Source organism: Chanodichthys erythropterus, chromosome 19 (assembly GCF_024489055.1).
Source record: "Chanodichthys erythropterus isolate Z2021 chromosome 19, ASM2448905v1, whole genome shotgun sequence".
NCBI classification, from domain to species: domain Eukaryota; kingdom Metazoa; phylum Chordata; class Actinopteri; order Cypriniformes; family Xenocyprididae; genus Chanodichthys; species Chanodichthys erythropterus.
In genome coordinates this window covers 16,375,980-16,394,041 of record NC_090239.1, presented here as the reverse complement: position 1 = coordinate 16,394,041, position 18,062 = coordinate 16,375,980, and the positions used below count along the sequence as shown (strand labels likewise).

The 18,062-nt window shown below is 37.8% G+C and overlaps 1 protein-coding gene across 6 annotated transcripts in view; it reads left to right on the top strand.

Moving 5' to 3' along the window:
- psme4b (proteasome activator subunit 4b) overlaps window positions 1-18,062 on the top strand; it is a 37,181-nt gene that overhangs the window by 16,007 nt on the left and 3,112 nt on the right. For all 6 annotated transcript variants that reach the window (XM_067368663.1, XM_067368661.1, XM_067368664.1 and 3 more), the window contains 35 exons: window positions 146-332; window positions 449-538; window positions 1,867-1,931; window positions 2,014-2,164; window positions 3,390-3,488; window positions 3,574-3,643; window positions 3,749-3,816; window positions 4,653-4,868; window positions 4,996-5,153; window positions 5,241-5,336; window positions 6,025-6,080; window positions 6,196-6,252; window positions 6,361-6,416; window positions 6,544-6,642; window positions 6,726-6,788; window positions 7,234-7,329; window positions 7,424-7,555; window positions 7,658-7,867; window positions 8,655-8,791; window positions 8,872-8,925; window positions 9,022-9,151; window positions 10,071-10,152; window positions 10,297-10,450; window positions 10,542-10,608; window positions 10,701-10,826; window positions 11,765-11,917; window positions 12,016-12,120; window positions 14,107-14,198; window positions 14,302-14,433; window positions 14,527-14,821; window positions 14,938-15,066; window positions 16,419-16,574; window positions 16,674-16,836; window positions 17,569-17,702; window positions 17,819-17,957. In XM_067368663.1, coding sequence (XP_067224764.1) covers window positions 146-332; window positions 449-538; window positions 1,867-1,931; window positions 2,014-2,164; window positions 3,390-3,488; window positions 3,574-3,643; window positions 3,749-3,816; window positions 4,653-4,868; window positions 4,996-5,153; window positions 5,241-5,336; window positions 6,025-6,080; window positions 6,196-6,252; window positions 6,361-6,416; window positions 6,544-6,642; window positions 6,726-6,788; window positions 7,234-7,329; window positions 7,424-7,555; window positions 7,658-7,867; window positions 8,655-8,791; window positions 8,872-8,925; window positions 9,022-9,151; window positions 10,071-10,152; window positions 10,297-10,450; window positions 10,542-10,608; window positions 10,701-10,826; window positions 11,765-11,917; window positions 12,016-12,120; window positions 14,107-14,198; window positions 14,302-14,433; window positions 14,527-14,821; window positions 14,938-15,066; window positions 16,419-16,574; window positions 16,674-16,836; window positions 17,569-17,702; window positions 17,819-17,953 — 4,213 coding nt within the window. In that variant the 3' untranslated portion in view covers window positions 17,954-17,957. The remainder of the gene's footprint in view (window positions 1-145; window positions 333-448; window positions 539-1,866; window positions 1,932-2,013; window positions 2,165-3,389; window positions 3,489-3,573; window positions 3,644-3,748; window positions 3,817-4,652; window positions 4,869-4,995; window positions 5,154-5,240; window positions 5,337-6,024; window positions 6,081-6,195; window positions 6,253-6,360; window positions 6,417-6,543; window positions 6,643-6,725; window positions 6,789-7,233; window positions 7,330-7,423; window positions 7,556-7,657; window positions 7,868-8,654; window positions 8,792-8,871; window positions 8,926-9,021; window positions 9,152-10,070; window positions 10,153-10,296; window positions 10,451-10,541; window positions 10,609-10,700; window positions 10,827-11,764; window positions 11,918-12,015; window positions 12,121-14,106; window positions 14,199-14,301; window positions 14,434-14,526; window positions 14,822-14,937; window positions 15,067-16,418; window positions 16,575-16,673; window positions 16,837-17,568; window positions 17,703-17,818; window positions 17,958-18,062) is intronic.

Sequence of the window (18,062 nt, the reverse complement as noted above, 5' to 3'; positions counted from 1 at the left end):
CAGGATTTACAAATCCAATCTTTGTAAATAGGCTTTGTAAGCAGTCATCTTAAAATCCAGCGTAAAGCAGGAGCTGGACTGTTCCCAAAGGAGGAATGAACTAAAAGCCACCATGTGTAATGTGTGAATGTGCTGCCCCCTGCAGGACGTATCCTGCTATGGAGACGCTGACGGAGCCACACCAGCTTACTGCCACTCTCAGCTGCATGATTGGCATGGCCCGCAGTCTTCTCAGCGGCGGCCGACATTATCCCGAAGGTCCCGCGCACGTCCTGCCCCTGCTTATGAGAGCACTGCCTGGTGTTGACCCTAATGATTTCAGCAAATGCATGGTGGGTAATCTGTGAAATTAACATTAACAATGGTGTTCTTGAAACAATTAATGAAATAAAGCACCCAACATTTAACTTAACTTAATATTCATATTTGACTTTTCTTTTTTTTTAAGATTACGTTCCAGTTCATTGCTACTTTCACTACTCTAGTGCCTTTGGTGGACTGTTCATCAGCCCTCCATGAGAAAAATGACTTGACAGAGGTAAGGCTCTTAAAGGGAACTCCTGGTGTTAAGAACTGTATGGCTTAATATAATGTAAATTATGTCTCTTATTGAAATATGTAGTAGAAAATCTTTGAAAGTGGTGAGGTGTGCAGTGCATTCTACACTGATGACATCAAATGGTTGCACTCAGTGAGCTACTGACGCTGCTGTTGCTATTTTTACCACAACACAACTTGGAATTTAATATATGATGCCACATTGTGCAGCTTTTGGCTGTAATTGTCACTTGATGGGCAACAAGAGAAGTGATAGAAGTCTTTACTAGTGATTTAGTCTTTACTTTCACTGCTTTACTAGCGGTAAGAGGAGAAAAGAATGGGAAGTTGTGAAGAATGTGGACGAAAAAAACTTCCTAAAGACCCGCATCTTAGTTCTCTTCACTTTAGATCTGATGCCTTTGAGCCTTTTAGTAGACAACAGCTACTGAAAGGGCTTACAGTTGGCGATGGATATAGATGTGTGCTTTAACCAAATGCCGCACCTGTCGTGGAGACTGACTAGGGCAGCCCATAATCTTGATTGAGACAGACTGCCTCAAAGCTCGTGTGCACTGTGATGCATATGTGATGATGATGTGATGTGATGGTATAAAAACAGCAGCATCTTCTCGGCACATATAACTGTGTGTAATGCATTCAGGTGACATCAGACAATTTTTAGATGTCAGTCATACAACAGTAGTTCGAATAGCCACAGAGCCATTGCACAGCTTTGATGTTTTCATTCTTTTGATAATTTTGCACTCTGGCTCAAATCGAAAAGTCTGATCATGTTTTAAAAGGAACCCCTCAGGTATTAAGACTTGTATGTGTTGCTAGATTACCTTTGCACCAAAACATACAGATGAAAAAGTATCCGGACTAAATTGGAGAGAACAAAGACGTGGTTCTTTAGGAAGTTTTATTCGTCCACATTCATCAGAACTTCCCATTCTTTTCTCCTCTTATCGCTAGTAAAGCAGTGAAGACTTGCATCGCTTCTCTTCTGGCCCATTGACTGAAAATTGGCATTATATTCTGAGTTGTGTTGTGGTAAAAATAGCAACAGGGCAGCGTCAGTAGCTCACCGAGTGCATATGTAATGCATGTAGTGCATTGAATATGTAATGGATTTTTTAAATAACGCAAATCTTTCATATGTTTTCTACTACATATTTCAGTAAGAAACATAATTTATGTTGTATTAAGCCATACAAGTCTTAATACCAGGGGTTCCCTTTAAATGTTAGGTAAAAAGATCCATTGCAGAGTTTTTACATAATTATTCCCTCTGTATTTCTTCATAAAATCTTTTACTTTTTGTAGATGGAGAGAGAGTTGTGTTCGGCTTCTGCTGAGTTTGAGGACTTTGTTCTGCAGTTTATGGACAGGTGAGTTGTTCAGTTATGTGTGCTTCAAAAAGTATAAAACAGTGTATTGTTGTGGCTTATGCCCTATTTTATGTGTCTGTAGGTGTTTTGCATTGATTGACAGCAGCACTCTGGAGCAGACGCGCGAGGAGATGGAGACAGAGAAAATGACTCATTTGGAGAGTCTGGTGGAGCTGGGCCTTTCATCCACTTTTAGCACCATTCTGACACAGTGCTCCATGGAGATATTCAAGGTTTTTTATTACATTTAATAGGATTTAACACTTTAGCATTTTTTACACTTTTTACTTTTTTTTTTTTTGCAATAGAAGTCTTTGCATGACTTTTTTTTTTAAACAACTTGCTTTAAACAACCGTCGTACGCAAGAAATGGGTGCATCGTGGTCAGAAGATGAAGTGCAGACGTTCCTCTCTTTGGTAGCTGAGAAGCGAATCATGGCAGAGGTGGCACAATTAAAACGAACAGTCTGTCCCACCCACTTTGAAGCGGGACTAACTGCAATGGAAAAACAAACTGAGACGAGGAGTACCGTGCCGACCCGAGTCATACCACACAGTGGAAAAGTGCCATTGCAAATTTTAAATAGCGTTTTTTAAAAATTAAAATAGAATTTATGACAACAGATGTCTTTTGGCACTATTGTTGTTTTTAACATTCTTGGTTTATAATGATCAGTGAATAATCTGAAACTTAGTGAAGAAGTGTGTTGTCCGACTGAATCAGTCTATGATTCAGACCAGTGACTCTTTATAACTGATTCACCAGTTGTCTTGACTAATTGATCAGTCAAAATTGACAGCACATTGCACTGTATTGTTGCATTTGCATGAAGTCAGTTGTTTTGACACACTCTATTATTTTATAGTACCCATGTACACTACTGTTCAAAAGTTTGGGGTCACTAAGTTTTTTTTTTGTTGTTTGTTTAAAGAAATACTTTATTCAGCTAGTTATAACATTTGTAATGTTGCAAAAGATATCTATTTGTTCTATTGAAGTTTTTATTCAAAAAATCCTGAAAAAAAAAAAAAAGGTTAAGCAGCACAGCTGTTTTCAACATTGATAATAATGATAAATGTTTCTTGAGCACCAAATCCGAAAATTATAATGATTTTTGAAGGATCATGTGACTGAAGACTGCAGTAATGATGCTGAAAATTTAGATTTCCCAATACAGAAATAAATTGCCTTTCAAAATATATTAAAATAGTAAAAAATTATTTTAAAATGTAGTAATTTATAATATTGCTGTTTTTACTGTATGTTTGATCAAGTAAATGCAGCCTTGGTGAGCATAAGAGACTTTAAAGAAAACATTTTAAAAAATCTTACAAACCCCAAACCTTTTGAAAAGTACTGTTTTTTTTTTGTTTTTTTTTTGTTTTGTTTTTCATACCGTGGCTTTGGAAATATTCATGCACATAAATAGACTTATATAAGGTGTTATCTGTGTATAGGTGGCTCTTGAGAAAGTCTTCAATTTTGCCACCACCAACATCTTTGAGACTCGTGTTGCAGGCAGGATGGTGGCAGACATGTGCAGAGCAGCTGCTAAGGTAATACTTCCCCTTTCTCCAATTTGTGCAGACAGATACATGACTGTGAGACTGAATTGATTGACTCTCCTCTGCTTTGTTTCAGTGTCACCCTGCTGAGTCTCTCAGGCTGTTTGTACCACACTGCTGTAGCACTATTACTCATCTAACTGCCAGTACGTACAAGAAAATAAATTACTGTTTGTCTCATCTTGAGTGTATGTCACCATCGTCTCTTGAGTGTATGTCACCATCCTCACTTGAGTTTTGGTGTTTCTCAGATGAAGATGTTTTAAATGAGGAAGAACTGGATAAAGAACTGCTCTGGAGCCTTCAACTGCTGTCTGAGGTGAACATAACACTATATCATACTACACATAGAAGATCTTAAGCTGTGTTCCAAAATCACGATAGCTGCCTATCTAGGCAACATTTTTAGGCATCATAGCCTCTGTCCTGACTCTTAGGCTGTTTTAAACAGTAGGTGTTAATACTATAATATATTGATGCTGATCCAAGATAATTTGGATCAGCATCACAAGTGTTCTTTATGGATAAGTGGATAAATCAATCATATAATTCTCTGCAAAGTTTTCATTAGAATCTAAAAAAAGATTACAAATATAAGCATGTTATCTATGCTTATGTTAAATACTGATGTAATCTAATTAAAATACAATTTAATACAATATTTCTGAATTATATTGCTTTTATGTTTATTAGATTAAGTCATTAGCTTTACATTGGCATCACTCACCCTCACCCAAATCGGTGGGACTTTCTTTTTTCTGCGGAACATAAAAGAAGATATTTTGATATTTTTCCCGTCGGCATCCATTTTTGGATTCTATTTTTGTCCATATAATGGACGTCAGTGGGAACAAACAGTTTGGTTACCAACATTCTTCAAAATATATTCTTTTATGTTCAGCAGAAGAAAAAGTCATACAGCTTTGCCACAACATTAGGGTCAGTAAATGATAACAGAATATAAATTTTTGGGTGGTCTATCCCTTAAAATTAAATTCAACTATGAAGTTTGTCTCACATGCACTTTCGATGGGGAGCATTAATGGATCATAAGTGGAGACAGTGCTTACAAAAAGTGCTTCAAATCAGTCACCTTACAAGACAGCCACTAGAAAATGATTGTTGTGTATCTCACAGTCTCTCACTGATCTTTAGGTGACTCGTGTGGATGGAGAAAAGCTCCTACCATACCGCGCACAGCTGGTGCAGACTCTGCAGCTGACCCTGCGGTTGCGTTGTAAGCAGGGCTACACGCTGGCCTGCAACCTGCTGCACCATATCCTGCGTTCCACAGCGCTCACCTACCCAACAGACTACTGCAGTGTGCCTGGTGGCTTCAACAGACCCCTGCAAGAGTACTTGCCCATTAAGGTATTACAAATGTGTACAATATATGTGTAGACTTTTGATCAAACAAGCCTTTTCTGTTTTCTCAAATGTATTGGATCATTGTTGGTCCCATGAGTTTTCTCTTCCTCCTTTCTTGTTCTTTGCACAGGACTGGGGTCGTCCGGGGGACCTGTGGCACCTGGACATCCGCTGGCATGTTCCCAGCACAGAGGAGACGGCATTTGTGTTTTATGTTCTGGACCTGCTGCTGCAGCCCGAGCTCCAGCGCCTGCAGAGATACGCACAGGGAGAACAGGACATGAGCAGGTCAGAGGTCAAAAGTACACTCTGTAATAATGGTAAAGAGAAAAAAAAACCCATAATTTATTATTATTATTTCTGCTTTTTGAACAGAGATGATGTTCTTCAGAGTCTGTGTATAGTTCAGCACTGTTTGCTGGGTGCTGGCAGCATGCTGCCTCCTCTTGATGGAACCACAGTCAGCGGCCTGTAAGTCCTATAACCCACTGAGATATAGAACAATGTTCCCTCTAAACAGTGGATGTACAAATAAATACACAGCACTGATTAAATCATGATTATTTAAACTTTTGCATTTAATTGTTAAAAGTATTTAAAATGTATACCATCCAAAGGTTTAAAGTCCGTAAGGTACAGAATATTGGTCAAAAGTGATAGACATTTAGAATGCTGCAAAATATTTCTATGTCAGATAAATGTTGTTCTTTTGAACTTTCATTCATCAAAGAATCCTGAAAGAAAACATATCATGGTTTCCACAAAAATATTAAGCAGCACATCTGTTTTTAACATTGATAATAAGAAATATTTCTTAAACACCAAATTAGCAAATTTGGCAGATCAGCAAAGTTTTCTGAAGTATGTCACACTGAAGACTGGAATAATGGTTTATTCACAGGAATAAATTACATTTTTAGATTCATTAAAATAAAAAAAATCATTATTTTAAATTCTAATAATATTTCACAATATATTACTGTTTGTGTTCTATTGTTGATAAAATAAATGCAGCCTTGGTGAGACTTTTCAAAAACAAAAAAAATATTTTTCAAAAAAATCTTTCTGACCCCAACTGTTAAAATGGTAGTACTTCAGTATGAATATAATTTTTATTTTTATATATATATATATATTTTTTTCGTTCTCTTCTTTGTAGTGTTCCCAGCATGGTTAGTTTGGAGGAAACAAAGCTGTACATTGGTGTTGACTATGGTAAGCCACAACTGGTTCATAGTGAAACTGCTTATGAAACCTGTTGTGTTTCGTGTTGTTGTGATGAATGTACAGTTAAGAGCGTCGCAGTAAGGCATTGCTGATATTTCTTCAGATAAGTCCAGAGAGAACTACCGTGAGGCCATCTGTAAAGTGATGAGACAGTTGCTTCGTGAGTGCTACCACACCTATCTGCACACAAAACTCACTTAAACTACACCATAATTACCCATAATTCTTGAGACGGTCACCCCATGCATCTTCTAATTCTTTTTTGTAGATTACATTCTGGAGCGCTCAGAGGATGACACCAAATCCCTTTTCTCCATTATCAAGGTGAGCGCGGTAGATGTTTGAGCAAAATGAATAGATCATTGTTTATCAGGCTGCTAATTGTATGGGATCATATAGCATTTATTAGCCAATGAAGTTTCCGGGTTTAACACTTGTTTATCTCCCTTAGATCATCAGTGACTTAATGCACTTCAAAGGTTCCCACAAACACGAGTTTGACTCTCGTTGGAAGAGTTTCACCCTGGTGAAGAAGTCTATGGAGAATAGGGTGTGTAGTTGGGCCTGAGAAATCCTGTGGCATTTTGTATTTGCAATTTATAATTGTCTTATGAATCTTCTTATTCTCTCCAGCTTCATGGGAAGAAACAGCACATCCGAGCTCTTCTGATTGACAGAGTTCTTCTTCAGCATGAGGTAGGAGCCAATGCTAATAACCTGGCATAGGGAATTGACATATAATAGATATTGTAGGGCTGTCACAATACTACATTTTCACTGCACTATTATCGTGGCCAAAAGATTTCACAAGAACAATATTATGGTGATACCTGAAAAAAAAAAAAAATAAATAAATAAATAAAAATCTTGTGTTTTCGGCTGTTTGGCCAATGCACCAACATTTGGAATCATTGCACCATTTGTATTTTTTTATGACTGGTGGCAACCAACATTAATGTGCAGTATTGCCACTTGCTGTGTTGGAGTGACTATCATATAGTTACTACTAGAGCTGGATCATGTACAAATTGGTACTATGTGTAGCTTTAACATGATAGCTTTATTATGATCGTCAATACTAGTATATTGCAACTCACATAGTTGGAAGTTTAATTTTTTTTTTCTTGCTCTGCACTTTTAGATGCGAAAGTTGTTGGTTGAGGGGTGTGAATACAAGACTGTTCACCAGGACCTGTTGAGGGACCTTTTGCGTCTTTCCACCAGCACCTACAGCCAGGTCTTGATTCCACATCCACCAAATTTTACATTAAAATCATCCCCTTTATTTTATATGTATTTCTGAACATCTTTTTTTTTTTTTGGCCCCTCAGGTCCGTAGCAAGGCCCAAAATGTGTTGTTCACAGCTTTGGGCACCTATAACTTCTGCTGCAGAGACATTACTCCTCGTGTCCTGGAGCTACTGGAGCCTACACGAACGGATGTCACCCAACAGCAGTTCAAGGTCTACAATCTATAATTTTCACTTTCTAGAATTAGCACCTGCTTCATTTGTTAATTTATTTTATTGACTTGAAACCATTGTTTTTATCTTTTTGTGCTGTAGGGGGCACTGTACTGCTTGCTTGGGAACCATTGTGGAGTGTGCCTTGCTAACTTACATGACTGGGACTGCATCGCTCAGACTTGGCCGGCCATAGTGCGCTCAGGCCTCAGCTCAGCTATGTCCCTAGAGAAGCCATCCATCGTCAGACTCTTCGATGACCTCGCAGACAAAGTCCATCGGCAGTACGAAACCATCGGCATTGATTTCACTGTGAGCAGCATCGCCTGTTTTTGTACATTTTGAACATAAACTTCAGCATACTTACGGGCAAAGTTATTTTTCTTTCTTTGTTTAGGGGTAAAATGAAGTTCGAAATACGTGAGCAGCGATTATACTGTTATCAAACATCTGACAGCACTCACACTGCTGAGCGCTGCGTTTAGATGAATATGTAAATATGTGCTGCACGCTTTCCTTTCAGTAATAAAACAAACGCAACAAAAATGATAAAACTGCAAGCATTTTTTATAGAAAGCCTCAGCGCGCACACCTATTACATTATCGTTACAGACCAATGGTAGTACAAAGCTATTTTGTGGCTGGAGCGAACTTTTCGCTTTGGCAAGCCGTTTCGAACTCCCAAAATGAACACAAAAACGAACTTCGTTTTGGTCTGATTTTGTTCAAAATGTCATCGTCAGTTAATTCTTCGATTTCACCTTTCAGATGCAGTCATATTTACTGTTCAAAATCGAATCATTTCGATAGAAATCCACGTGATCTGGAATTTCGCTTAAGTGGGAAAAGATTTCCCCATGCAGGTTTCACAAAGGGTTCATGTTGGTCAACAAATTTGCTATGCTGACTTACAGAAATCTGCTAGGTATAAAAGTGATTACTGTGTGAGCTGTGCTTCGTTCATCGCAACACCTTTGACAATTAACAACGGAACTTTTTGACTGCAAAAGTTTTGATATCACCTTTAGGCTATGTGAATGGTGTAAAACGACAGCAATCTTGTTTCGTAAGACTCAATTTTCCCTGGATAAATCTGTAGGTACCTGAGAGTGCAGTTCTTCTAGGCCGGTGCATCACCAATTCAAGCCAACCCATTCCACACATGGGCACTCCCACAGACCAGGAACTGGAGCAAGGGCTGGCACTTCAACAAGACAAAAACCAGGATGCAGAGCAGTAAGTGCTACACACATACAGTCTTACATTTACTACTCATTTAACATGGTGTGGTAAATCTTTGCTGTTCCCTCTTCTAGAAAGTATGAAAAGCTTGTGAGAGATCTGTTGGAATGTCTGAATGACAGGGATTTGTAAGTATTAAATGTTTAAAAGTGCTACATTGTTTTTACAAAACTGGACACATAAAAACTTCACTCATTTGTGAATGTCATTTTATGTGTCATCAGGCCTTGGAAGTTTGAGCACATTGCTATTGGCTTCCTGTCTCTACTGCTAAGAGATGACTATCCTCTCCCAGCTCCTGCGGTGCTCTTCTTTGTACAGAGCCTCAACCATGATGCACTTGTTGTTCGCAAGGTTGGTAGAATGCTGTTATTTTGTTAATTTATCTTCAATTCATATATATCAGTGGTTTATCTATTCCTGTAGCATTAGCTCCAACATGTTCCAATATATACTACCGTTCAAAGGTTTGTGGTCAGAAAGATTTATAAAAAAAAAAAGTCTCTTATGATCACTACAGCTGCATTTATTTGATCAAAATACAGTAAAAAAACAAATATTGTGAAATAATATTATAATTCAAACTAACTGTTTTATATTTAAATAAAATCACCACCTTGGAATTATAAGGTAATATCTGCATTCTGAGCAGTTTTGAGATATTGAGCTTAATTTTTTTGCATTCCATACTCCTTTATGAAACTCCTTTTGTTTTCTAAAAAAAAAAAGTCCCAAAATGTGCACAGCTTAAAAGAAAAATCACATAATGTAAATAAGTTGTCACACAATAAGAATAGGTGAATTTTCTGGAGTATTGGCTTCTGAAAATTCAGCTTTGCCATCACAGTAATAGTCTTCCGTGTCACATGATCCTTCAGAAATCATTCTAAGAGACTGTTTACATGACACGAAACTTGTGTGTTTCGTCTCCATGTAAATTACAAAAACGTGAATTTGTGAAAACGGTGACGTCATGCGTATTACGTGGTCAGTCTATAAGCGTGTAGTGTTTGTTTACAAAGTGACATCGCCAACTACTGGCAACTACAACATTTTTAGTTTTTATTGAAATAGAAATTATTTGAAACATTGTAAATGTCTTTACTGTCACTTTTGATCAATTTAATGGATCTTTCTGAATAAATTTGTTAATTAAAAAAATACTTAAATACTCAAGCTTTTGAATGGTAGTGTATGGTACTCTATTATATATTTAAAACCATTGTGTAATGTTTATTTTAATTTGTTTTGCTTCCAATGCTTGCTGATATAGATGGCGATTGCCGCTATGGCAGGCATACTGAAACAGCTGAAGAGACCACGCAAGAAAGTATCTGTTAGTCCTTGTGATATAAGTGAGTAAACATCCCTGTGAAAACAAATAAATAGTACAATTAAATGAGGAGATGATTAAATTACAATTCACATCCATCTGTTGGTCCATCTGCAAGGTTTCAGTGTATGTGGAAGGAGCTAATTACACATGTGGTGCTTTGCAGGTGGGGTAACCGAGCCGGAGGGGCTGGTGGCAGGAGACAGGCTGGGGAACGACTGGCTTCAGTACCACAATGACAGCCTGCCGAAAACCCAGCAGGACTGGGACAATTTCTGCTTTGTAGAAAAGACACACTGGGGCTACTACTGCTGGCCAAAGTAAACCCTCTCAGCCTCTGATCACTGTATGATTCACTCTAAATCTGTGCTTCCAGCTTTTTTTCCTCACTCTCTATTTCCTTGCTCATAGGAAGTTGATGGTATATGCCCCAGCAGCAGAGCAGCCCAAAGATCTTGCAGCTGAGAACATGAGTGAGGTATACATGGACAGATCTCAACCGTACTTTGCTAAATTTTGTTTTACTGATGAACTTGTAACCATGTATAGTAAACATTCATTTCCCAACAGAGGGAACGCATCATCTATGACCATTTCACAGACCCCATGTTCATCAAACAGCTCATTGAGTTCCTGTCCCTTGAGGACCGAAAGGGCAAAGACAAGTTCAATCCTCGTCGCTTCTGTCTCTTCAAGGTACCAGCATCCTAAGACAATAATCATGATAGTGGAAATAAAAGTACAGTTTAGCACTTGGTTAGAAATCAACAAAATAGTTTAAATTACAATGAAACTGAGACAATTTTGTCATATTAAATAGTAAAATATAATCTAACCTGCAAATATTTTTCTCTCAATTTTGCATTGATTTTGCTCCTTCATTCAATCAGTTTTCTTTACTTATTGATGTGCATTCATTCATATGTCCTACAGTTCAAGTCATTTTACTGTGTAAGCTCTGCAATCCGTGGTCAGAGATGTGAAGCAAGCACCATGAGATGGATTTAAAAAATGCATATTCACTTTCTCTTTTACATGTTTCATTCAAAACCCAATAATTATATCATGATACATTGCAATGTTGTGACTTTTTTTGTATTGTGATGCGTTTTATACCCGGCTCTAATGAAAATATGTTCAATGGCCTTGATGTAAGCTGTAGAAGTATTTTTAGATGTGCCTGTACATCCTGTTAACAAGCCACTGTTTGTCCTGGACATTTGCTTACAGTGTCCTCTGCACTAGAGTGCATACATAAGCACATTAAGATAGTTGAAAGGATGTGTCCAATCCCCACATAATTCCCCTGGCTTCTATTTTTGGGTTCTCAGCAAAGAGAAAACATTTAAAATTTAGCATTTATTGGATCGTTATCATCCTGTTTATGCTCACTGATTTCAGCAGTTTTGTTGCAGTTTCCCCTGCTGTAATTCCCAAACCGAGAGATCGCACAGAATGTTGAGGACGCATTTAGAAAATGATTTGTGGAGAGCAGTAAATACAATTGTGCTCCCAGCCACATCTACCTTTTGTAAATCTCTGCATTTTAACCAGCTCATAAACCTGCCTCTCTCACCTGCTGTACGAATTATTACAAAATACAGATGGCTTGCTTTCTCATTCAACGCCCACAGGGACTTTTCCGGAACTACAGTGATGCCTTCCTGCCTGTTCTAAAGCCTCATATGGAGCGGCTGGCAAATGACTCTCATGAGAGCACCCAGCGCTGTGTGGCTGAGATCATTGCAGGCCTGGTTAGAGGCAGCAAGCACTGGAGCTTTGGGAAGGTGAGCCCCGCTGCAAGTACGAGGGATACGCTAAAATTAGGGAGCAACTGAGATGTTTTGCCACATTCATGTTTGAAACCCCTCTCTCTCTTACACAGGTGGAGGCATTATGGAAATTCCTGATTCCTTTGATGCGAACAGCACTGTCCAATATTACTGTTGAGACCTATGCTGACTGGGGTACCTGTGTGGCAACTGCCTGCGTATGTGTCACAGATCTATCTATCTATCTATCTATCTATCTATCTATCTATCTATCTATCTATCTATCTATCTATCTATCTATCTATCTATCTGTCTGTCTGTCTGTCTGTCTGTCTGTCTGTCTGTCTGTCTGTCTGTCTGTCTGTCTGTCTGTCTGTCTGTCTGTCTGTCTGTCTGTCTGTCTGTCTGTCTGTCTGTCTGTCTGTCTGTCTGTCTGTCTGTCTGTCTGTCTGTCTGTCTGTCTGTCTGTCTGTCTGTCTGTCTGTCTGTCTGTCTGTCTGTCTGTCTGTCTGTCTGTCTGTCTGTCTGTCTGTCTGTCTGTCTGTCTGTCTGTCTGTCTGTCTGTCTGTCTGTCTGTCTGTCTGTCTGTCTGTCTGTCTGTCTGTCTGTCTGTCTGTCTGTCTGTCTGTCTGTATGTATGTGTGTGTATGTATGTATGTGTGTGTATGTATGTATGTATGTGTGTGTATGTATGTATGTGTGTGTATGTATGTATGTATGTGTGTGTATGTATGTATATATATATATGTATATATATATATGTATGTATATATATATTTATGTATATATATATTTATATATATATGTATATATATATATATATATATGTGTGTGTGTGTGTGTGTGTGTGTGTGTGTGTGTGTGTGTGTGTGTGTGTGTGTGTGTGTGTGTGATATATATGTATGTGCTGTCAAATGAGTAATCGCGATTTAATCACGTCCAAAAAGTAAAAAAAAGTTGTGTGTACTGTGTATGTTTATTGTGTGTGTATATATAAATACACGCATGTATATTTTTAACAAAAATATATTATTATATATAAAATATTTATTTATATATAATTTTAATTATATATATAAATATACATGTATAAATGTAAAAATATTTATTAAATAAATTCATGTATGTGTGTGTATTTATATATACACAATAAACATACAGAGTACAATAACATATATTTTGTAGACACAAACTTTTATTTTGGATACAATAAATCATTTGACAGCACTTAAATATTTATTTTTATTATATATATATATATGCGCAAACATAAAGCAGCACAACTGTTTTCACCATTGATAATAAGAAATGTTTCTTTAATACCAAATCAGCATATTAAAAAGATTTCTGAAGGATCATGTGACACTAAAGACTGGAATAATGGCTGCTGAAAATTCAGCCTTGCCATAATTTGAATAAACAAAAATGTAAAATACACTAAAATAAAAAAAATATATGCTGTTTTTACTGTATTTTTGATAAAATAAATGCAGCCTTGGTGAACATATATACTGTATATACCATAATTTATGTGACCCTTTAAAGGGTTAGTTCACCCAAAAATGAAAATTCTGTCATTAATTACTCACCCTCATGTCGTTCCACACCCGTAAGACCTTCATTAATCTTCGGAACGCAAATTAAGATATTTTTGTTGAAATCCGATGGCTCTGTGAGGCCTGCATAGGGAGTAATGACATTTCCTCTCTTACGATCCATAAAGGTGCTAAAACATATTTAAATCAGTTCATGTGAGTACAGTGGATCAATATTATTATAAAGCGACAAGAATATTTTTGGTGTGCCAAAAAAAAAGCCTTATATAGTGATGGCCGATTTCAAAACGCACCTTCAGGAAGCTTTGGAGCGTTATGAATCAGCATGTCGAGTCTGCGGTTCGGAGTGCCAAAGTCATGTGATTTCAGCAGTTTGGCGTTTTGACACGCGAACGACATCCGAATCATGATTCGACACAGAAGAATCATAACACTCCGAAGCTTCATGAAGCATTGTTTTGAATTCGGCCATCACTAAATAAGTCGTTATTTAGTTTGTTTGGCGCACCAAAAATATATGGCGCTTTATAATATTAATATTGAACCACTGTACTTTTTGCACTGTTATTTTCATTTTTGGGTGAACTAACCCTTTAATTTCTAAAGAAGCTATGAGAACAACTAACTGTTGGTGTTTGATGTTTTCAGGAGAGCAGAGATCCACGAAAGCTCTACTGGCTTCTCGAGATGCTGATGGAGTGTCCTCTCAGTGGGGAAGGTGGATCGTTTGTAGATGCCTGGTAAGTGTATATTGTGTTTAGGTTCATAGGCTAATTTTGACACCATTAAGGCTTTAAATGCATACCTGATATTTACCCTGATGGTCTCTATCTCTCTTTGTAGCCACCTGTATGTTTTGCAGGGTGGTCTGGCACAGCAGGAGTGGAGGGTCCCAGAGCTGCTACACAGATTGCTGAGTTACCTGGAGCCCAAACTCACTCAGGTTTATAAAAATGTGAGAGAGCGCATCGGCAGGTATGTCTGCGTTTGAGGTCAGAGCGGTCACTGTAGTCTAAAAATACACTGGCAGTTCCACTGATTGTGTCGTCATGATTTCTTCACTTGCAGTGTGCTGACGTACATTTTCATGATTGATGTCACACTGCCATACACTCAGCCTACCAAGTCCCCACACATTGCTGAGTTTACCGAAAGGATCTTGTCTCAGCTGAAGCCCCTGATTGAGGGGGACGAGGAGATCCAGAACCACGTGGTGGAAGAGAACGGAGTGGGAGAGCAGGACGAGAGGACACAGGCCATTAGACTCCTCAAAACAGTTCTGAAGTGGCTGATGGCCAGTGCGGGGCGCTCCTTCTCTACTCCAGTACCTCAGCAACTACAGCTGCTGCCTCTGCTTTTTAAGGTTTCAGATACTCTCTCTATATCTCTATCTTAGTGTGTGCTCTTTGTATCTCATCTTTTATCCATTTGTGTGGAGTGCTCTTAAGTGGATTGCTGACTTTTTCTCTCCATCTGCAGATTGCTCCCGTAGAAAATGATGACAGCTATGATGAGCTGAAGAGAGATGCAAAGACATGTCTGTCCCTCATGTCTCAGGGTCTCCTCTATCCTGAGCAGATCCCTCTGGTTCTGACGGTGCTACATGAGGTGAGGCCTCAGCAATGCTAGACACAACCCCACATAACAGGACATCAGTCTGAAGGCTGAATTTGACCTTGACTCATTTTTCACTCAAGTTGTTTTCAGTAGCTGCATTTACATCAGAATAGACGTCACATGTAACCATGTCATTCGGAATGAATTGCATAAGACCCAAAATAGATATTAAGTCTGCTTTTTTTTAAAGGGGTGGTCTATTTCACTGTTGAACTTTAGTTAGCGTGTAATGTTGCTTTTAGAGCATAAACAACATCTGCAAAGTTACAACGCTCAAAGTTGAATGCAAAGGGAGATATTTTCTTTAAACAAATTCTGTTTTACTATAAGAGTGTTGTTGCCATGCCGTTATTTTACGCAAACAAGGGTCAATTCAATGCTGGATTTGCACAAAAGATTAACATGACAGCACATGCTAGTAGATTAGTTGAATCAACTCCACAGCAACTACATAAATTTATCCACTAACTGTTCAGAAACGCCTAGATGCATTTTAAAAGCTTTAACTTCTCTCCATCAGTGTCCGACTCTGGATTGAACAATGTAAGGCTGAACACCGTTATTTACAATCGTCATTTTGGCTGCGTGACACTCTCCAGCTTTGTTGTTGTTGAGCAACCGAAGCACGAGCTGTTAAAGCGCCGCCATCCTCTGGAATGCGGCCGGAATCAGCAGCTCATTTGCATTTAAAGGGAGACACATAAAAATGGCGTATTTTTGCTCATACTCAAATAGGGACTATAAATGCAAATTTGACTATAAATGATGAGAAATGGTCTGTGGGGTATTTTGAGCTGAAACTTAAAAATGGTTGAGAGTAATTGAAATAAACTGAAAATAAAATATAAATATTTGATCAAAATCCTAAAAAGACCTAAATGAAATTTAGAAATATTGCCTTATCAAATAACTGAAATAAATTGGTTGCAGTTTAAGTAGCTACTAAAATTACTGAAACTGTAAATGAAGTAAAATTACTAAAATTACACTAAAATGAAAACTGAAAATATGAAAAAAGCTAATTAACAATATTAATAAATAGAATTTTAATATGTAAATAATACAAAAATAACAATGGTTGTTAATAATTTATAATTTGCAATGAAAAAAAAAATATTCAATACATTTTAATAAGAAAATATAAAATGCTCTCAGACTTTTGAAAAACCCTATAATAATAATAATAATAATAATAAAAAGAATAAGATTTTATTATTATATAATTTATTTATAAATGTATTTATTTAAAAAAATAGTTACTTACCAATCAACCAATATCACCCAGTCCTAATGAAAACTTGTTTGCTGTGGAATCATAAGATTCTTTTTCATTTCATTTTCAGATCGCTGGCAGCAGCTCTTGGCATGCACGATTCTCGGTGCTAACGTACCTCCAGATTATGGTGTTCTATAATCTGTTCACCATACTGAGCACCGAGCAGGCTGTTCAAGACGTAAGAGCACTGGTCATCAGGCTACTGGAGGATGAGCAGCTGGAGGTACTGTCTGGGAACACTGGCATGCTGGCATCATCATTTATTCAGTTTTATGCACCCTAGTTCATTAAACCTTCATCTCTTTGCATCTCTGTGCCTTAGGTGAGAGAGATGGCTGCCACCACTCTCAGCGGCTTCTTGCAGTGTAACTTCTTGGCAATGGATGCCTCCATGCAGACTCACTTTGAGGCCCTATGCAAAACCAGATTGCCCAAAAAGAGGAAAAGAGACTTGGGCTCTGTGATGGACACCATTCCTTCAGTTGGTATGATCCTGCTTTAATCACATGCAGGGCTGTAACTGCTGTGTTTGTGCCATTAGCTTTTATAACCACAGTATTTAAGAGCCAAAATCGTTTAAAGGGTTAGTTCACCCAGAAATGAAAATTCTGTCATTTTTTACTCACCCTCATGCCGTTCCACACCCGTAAGACCTTCATTAATCTTCGGAACACAAATTAAGATATTTTAGTTCAAATCCGATAGCTCCGTGAGGCCTTCATAGGGAGTAATGTCACTTCCTCTGTCAAGATACATAAAGGTACTAAAAACACATATAAATCAGTTCATGTGAGTACAGTATCAATTGCTTTTGATCGCTGACATTATAACACGCAATTGTGACTTTATATCACACAATTCTGACTTTATAACTCGCATTTGCGACTTTATATCTTTTTACATTAAAAGTTAGAATTGTGAGATGAAAATGTTATTTTTTTCGTGGCAGAAACAAGCTTTTATAATAGCGTATATTCAATATCTATTTTCTGAAAACAAGGTTTATCTTATGCAGTTTTGATATTCTGATGTATTTTTCTTGTTTTAATGATATTTATATATTTTATTAAAAGCACAAAAATATTTTTTTATTATTAAAAAAGTATACAATATGCATTTTTAATTTACAGGGACATTTAAAAACTCATTTAGAAAAAAGATACAGATATTTTTGCTGTATATTTTGCTGTAATTGATCCACGTTCATCTATCCTCAGATCTGGTGCGGCGTCACGCGGGAGTGCTGGGACTCAGCGCTTGCATCTTATCCAGCCCGTATGATGTCCCGACCTGGATGCCTCAGCTCCTCATGGACCTCAGTGCACACCTCAACGACACGCAGCCTATCGAGGTACACGGCTCGTCACCACATACACAATTGCTTTCTATGTCCCTTCTGTGCGCTTCGCTCTTAGGGCCCATTAAATGTAACAAAAATCAATACAAGCCTCTCTCCGTCTGATTTAGATGACGGTGAAAAAGACTCTGTCTAATTTCCGCCGTACTCATCATGACAACTGGCTGGAGCACAAGCAGCAGTTCACGGACGACCAGCTCGTGGTGCTCACAGACCTTCTCGTGTCACCCTGCTACTATGCATAGACTGGTATGTTACAAAGACGCTTATTTAAGCAAACTGCCTGTTTAGGAAGTTAATCCTGTGAATCCAATAAATAATGTCTATTTTGGCAGCTCATTAGTTTTTAAAATA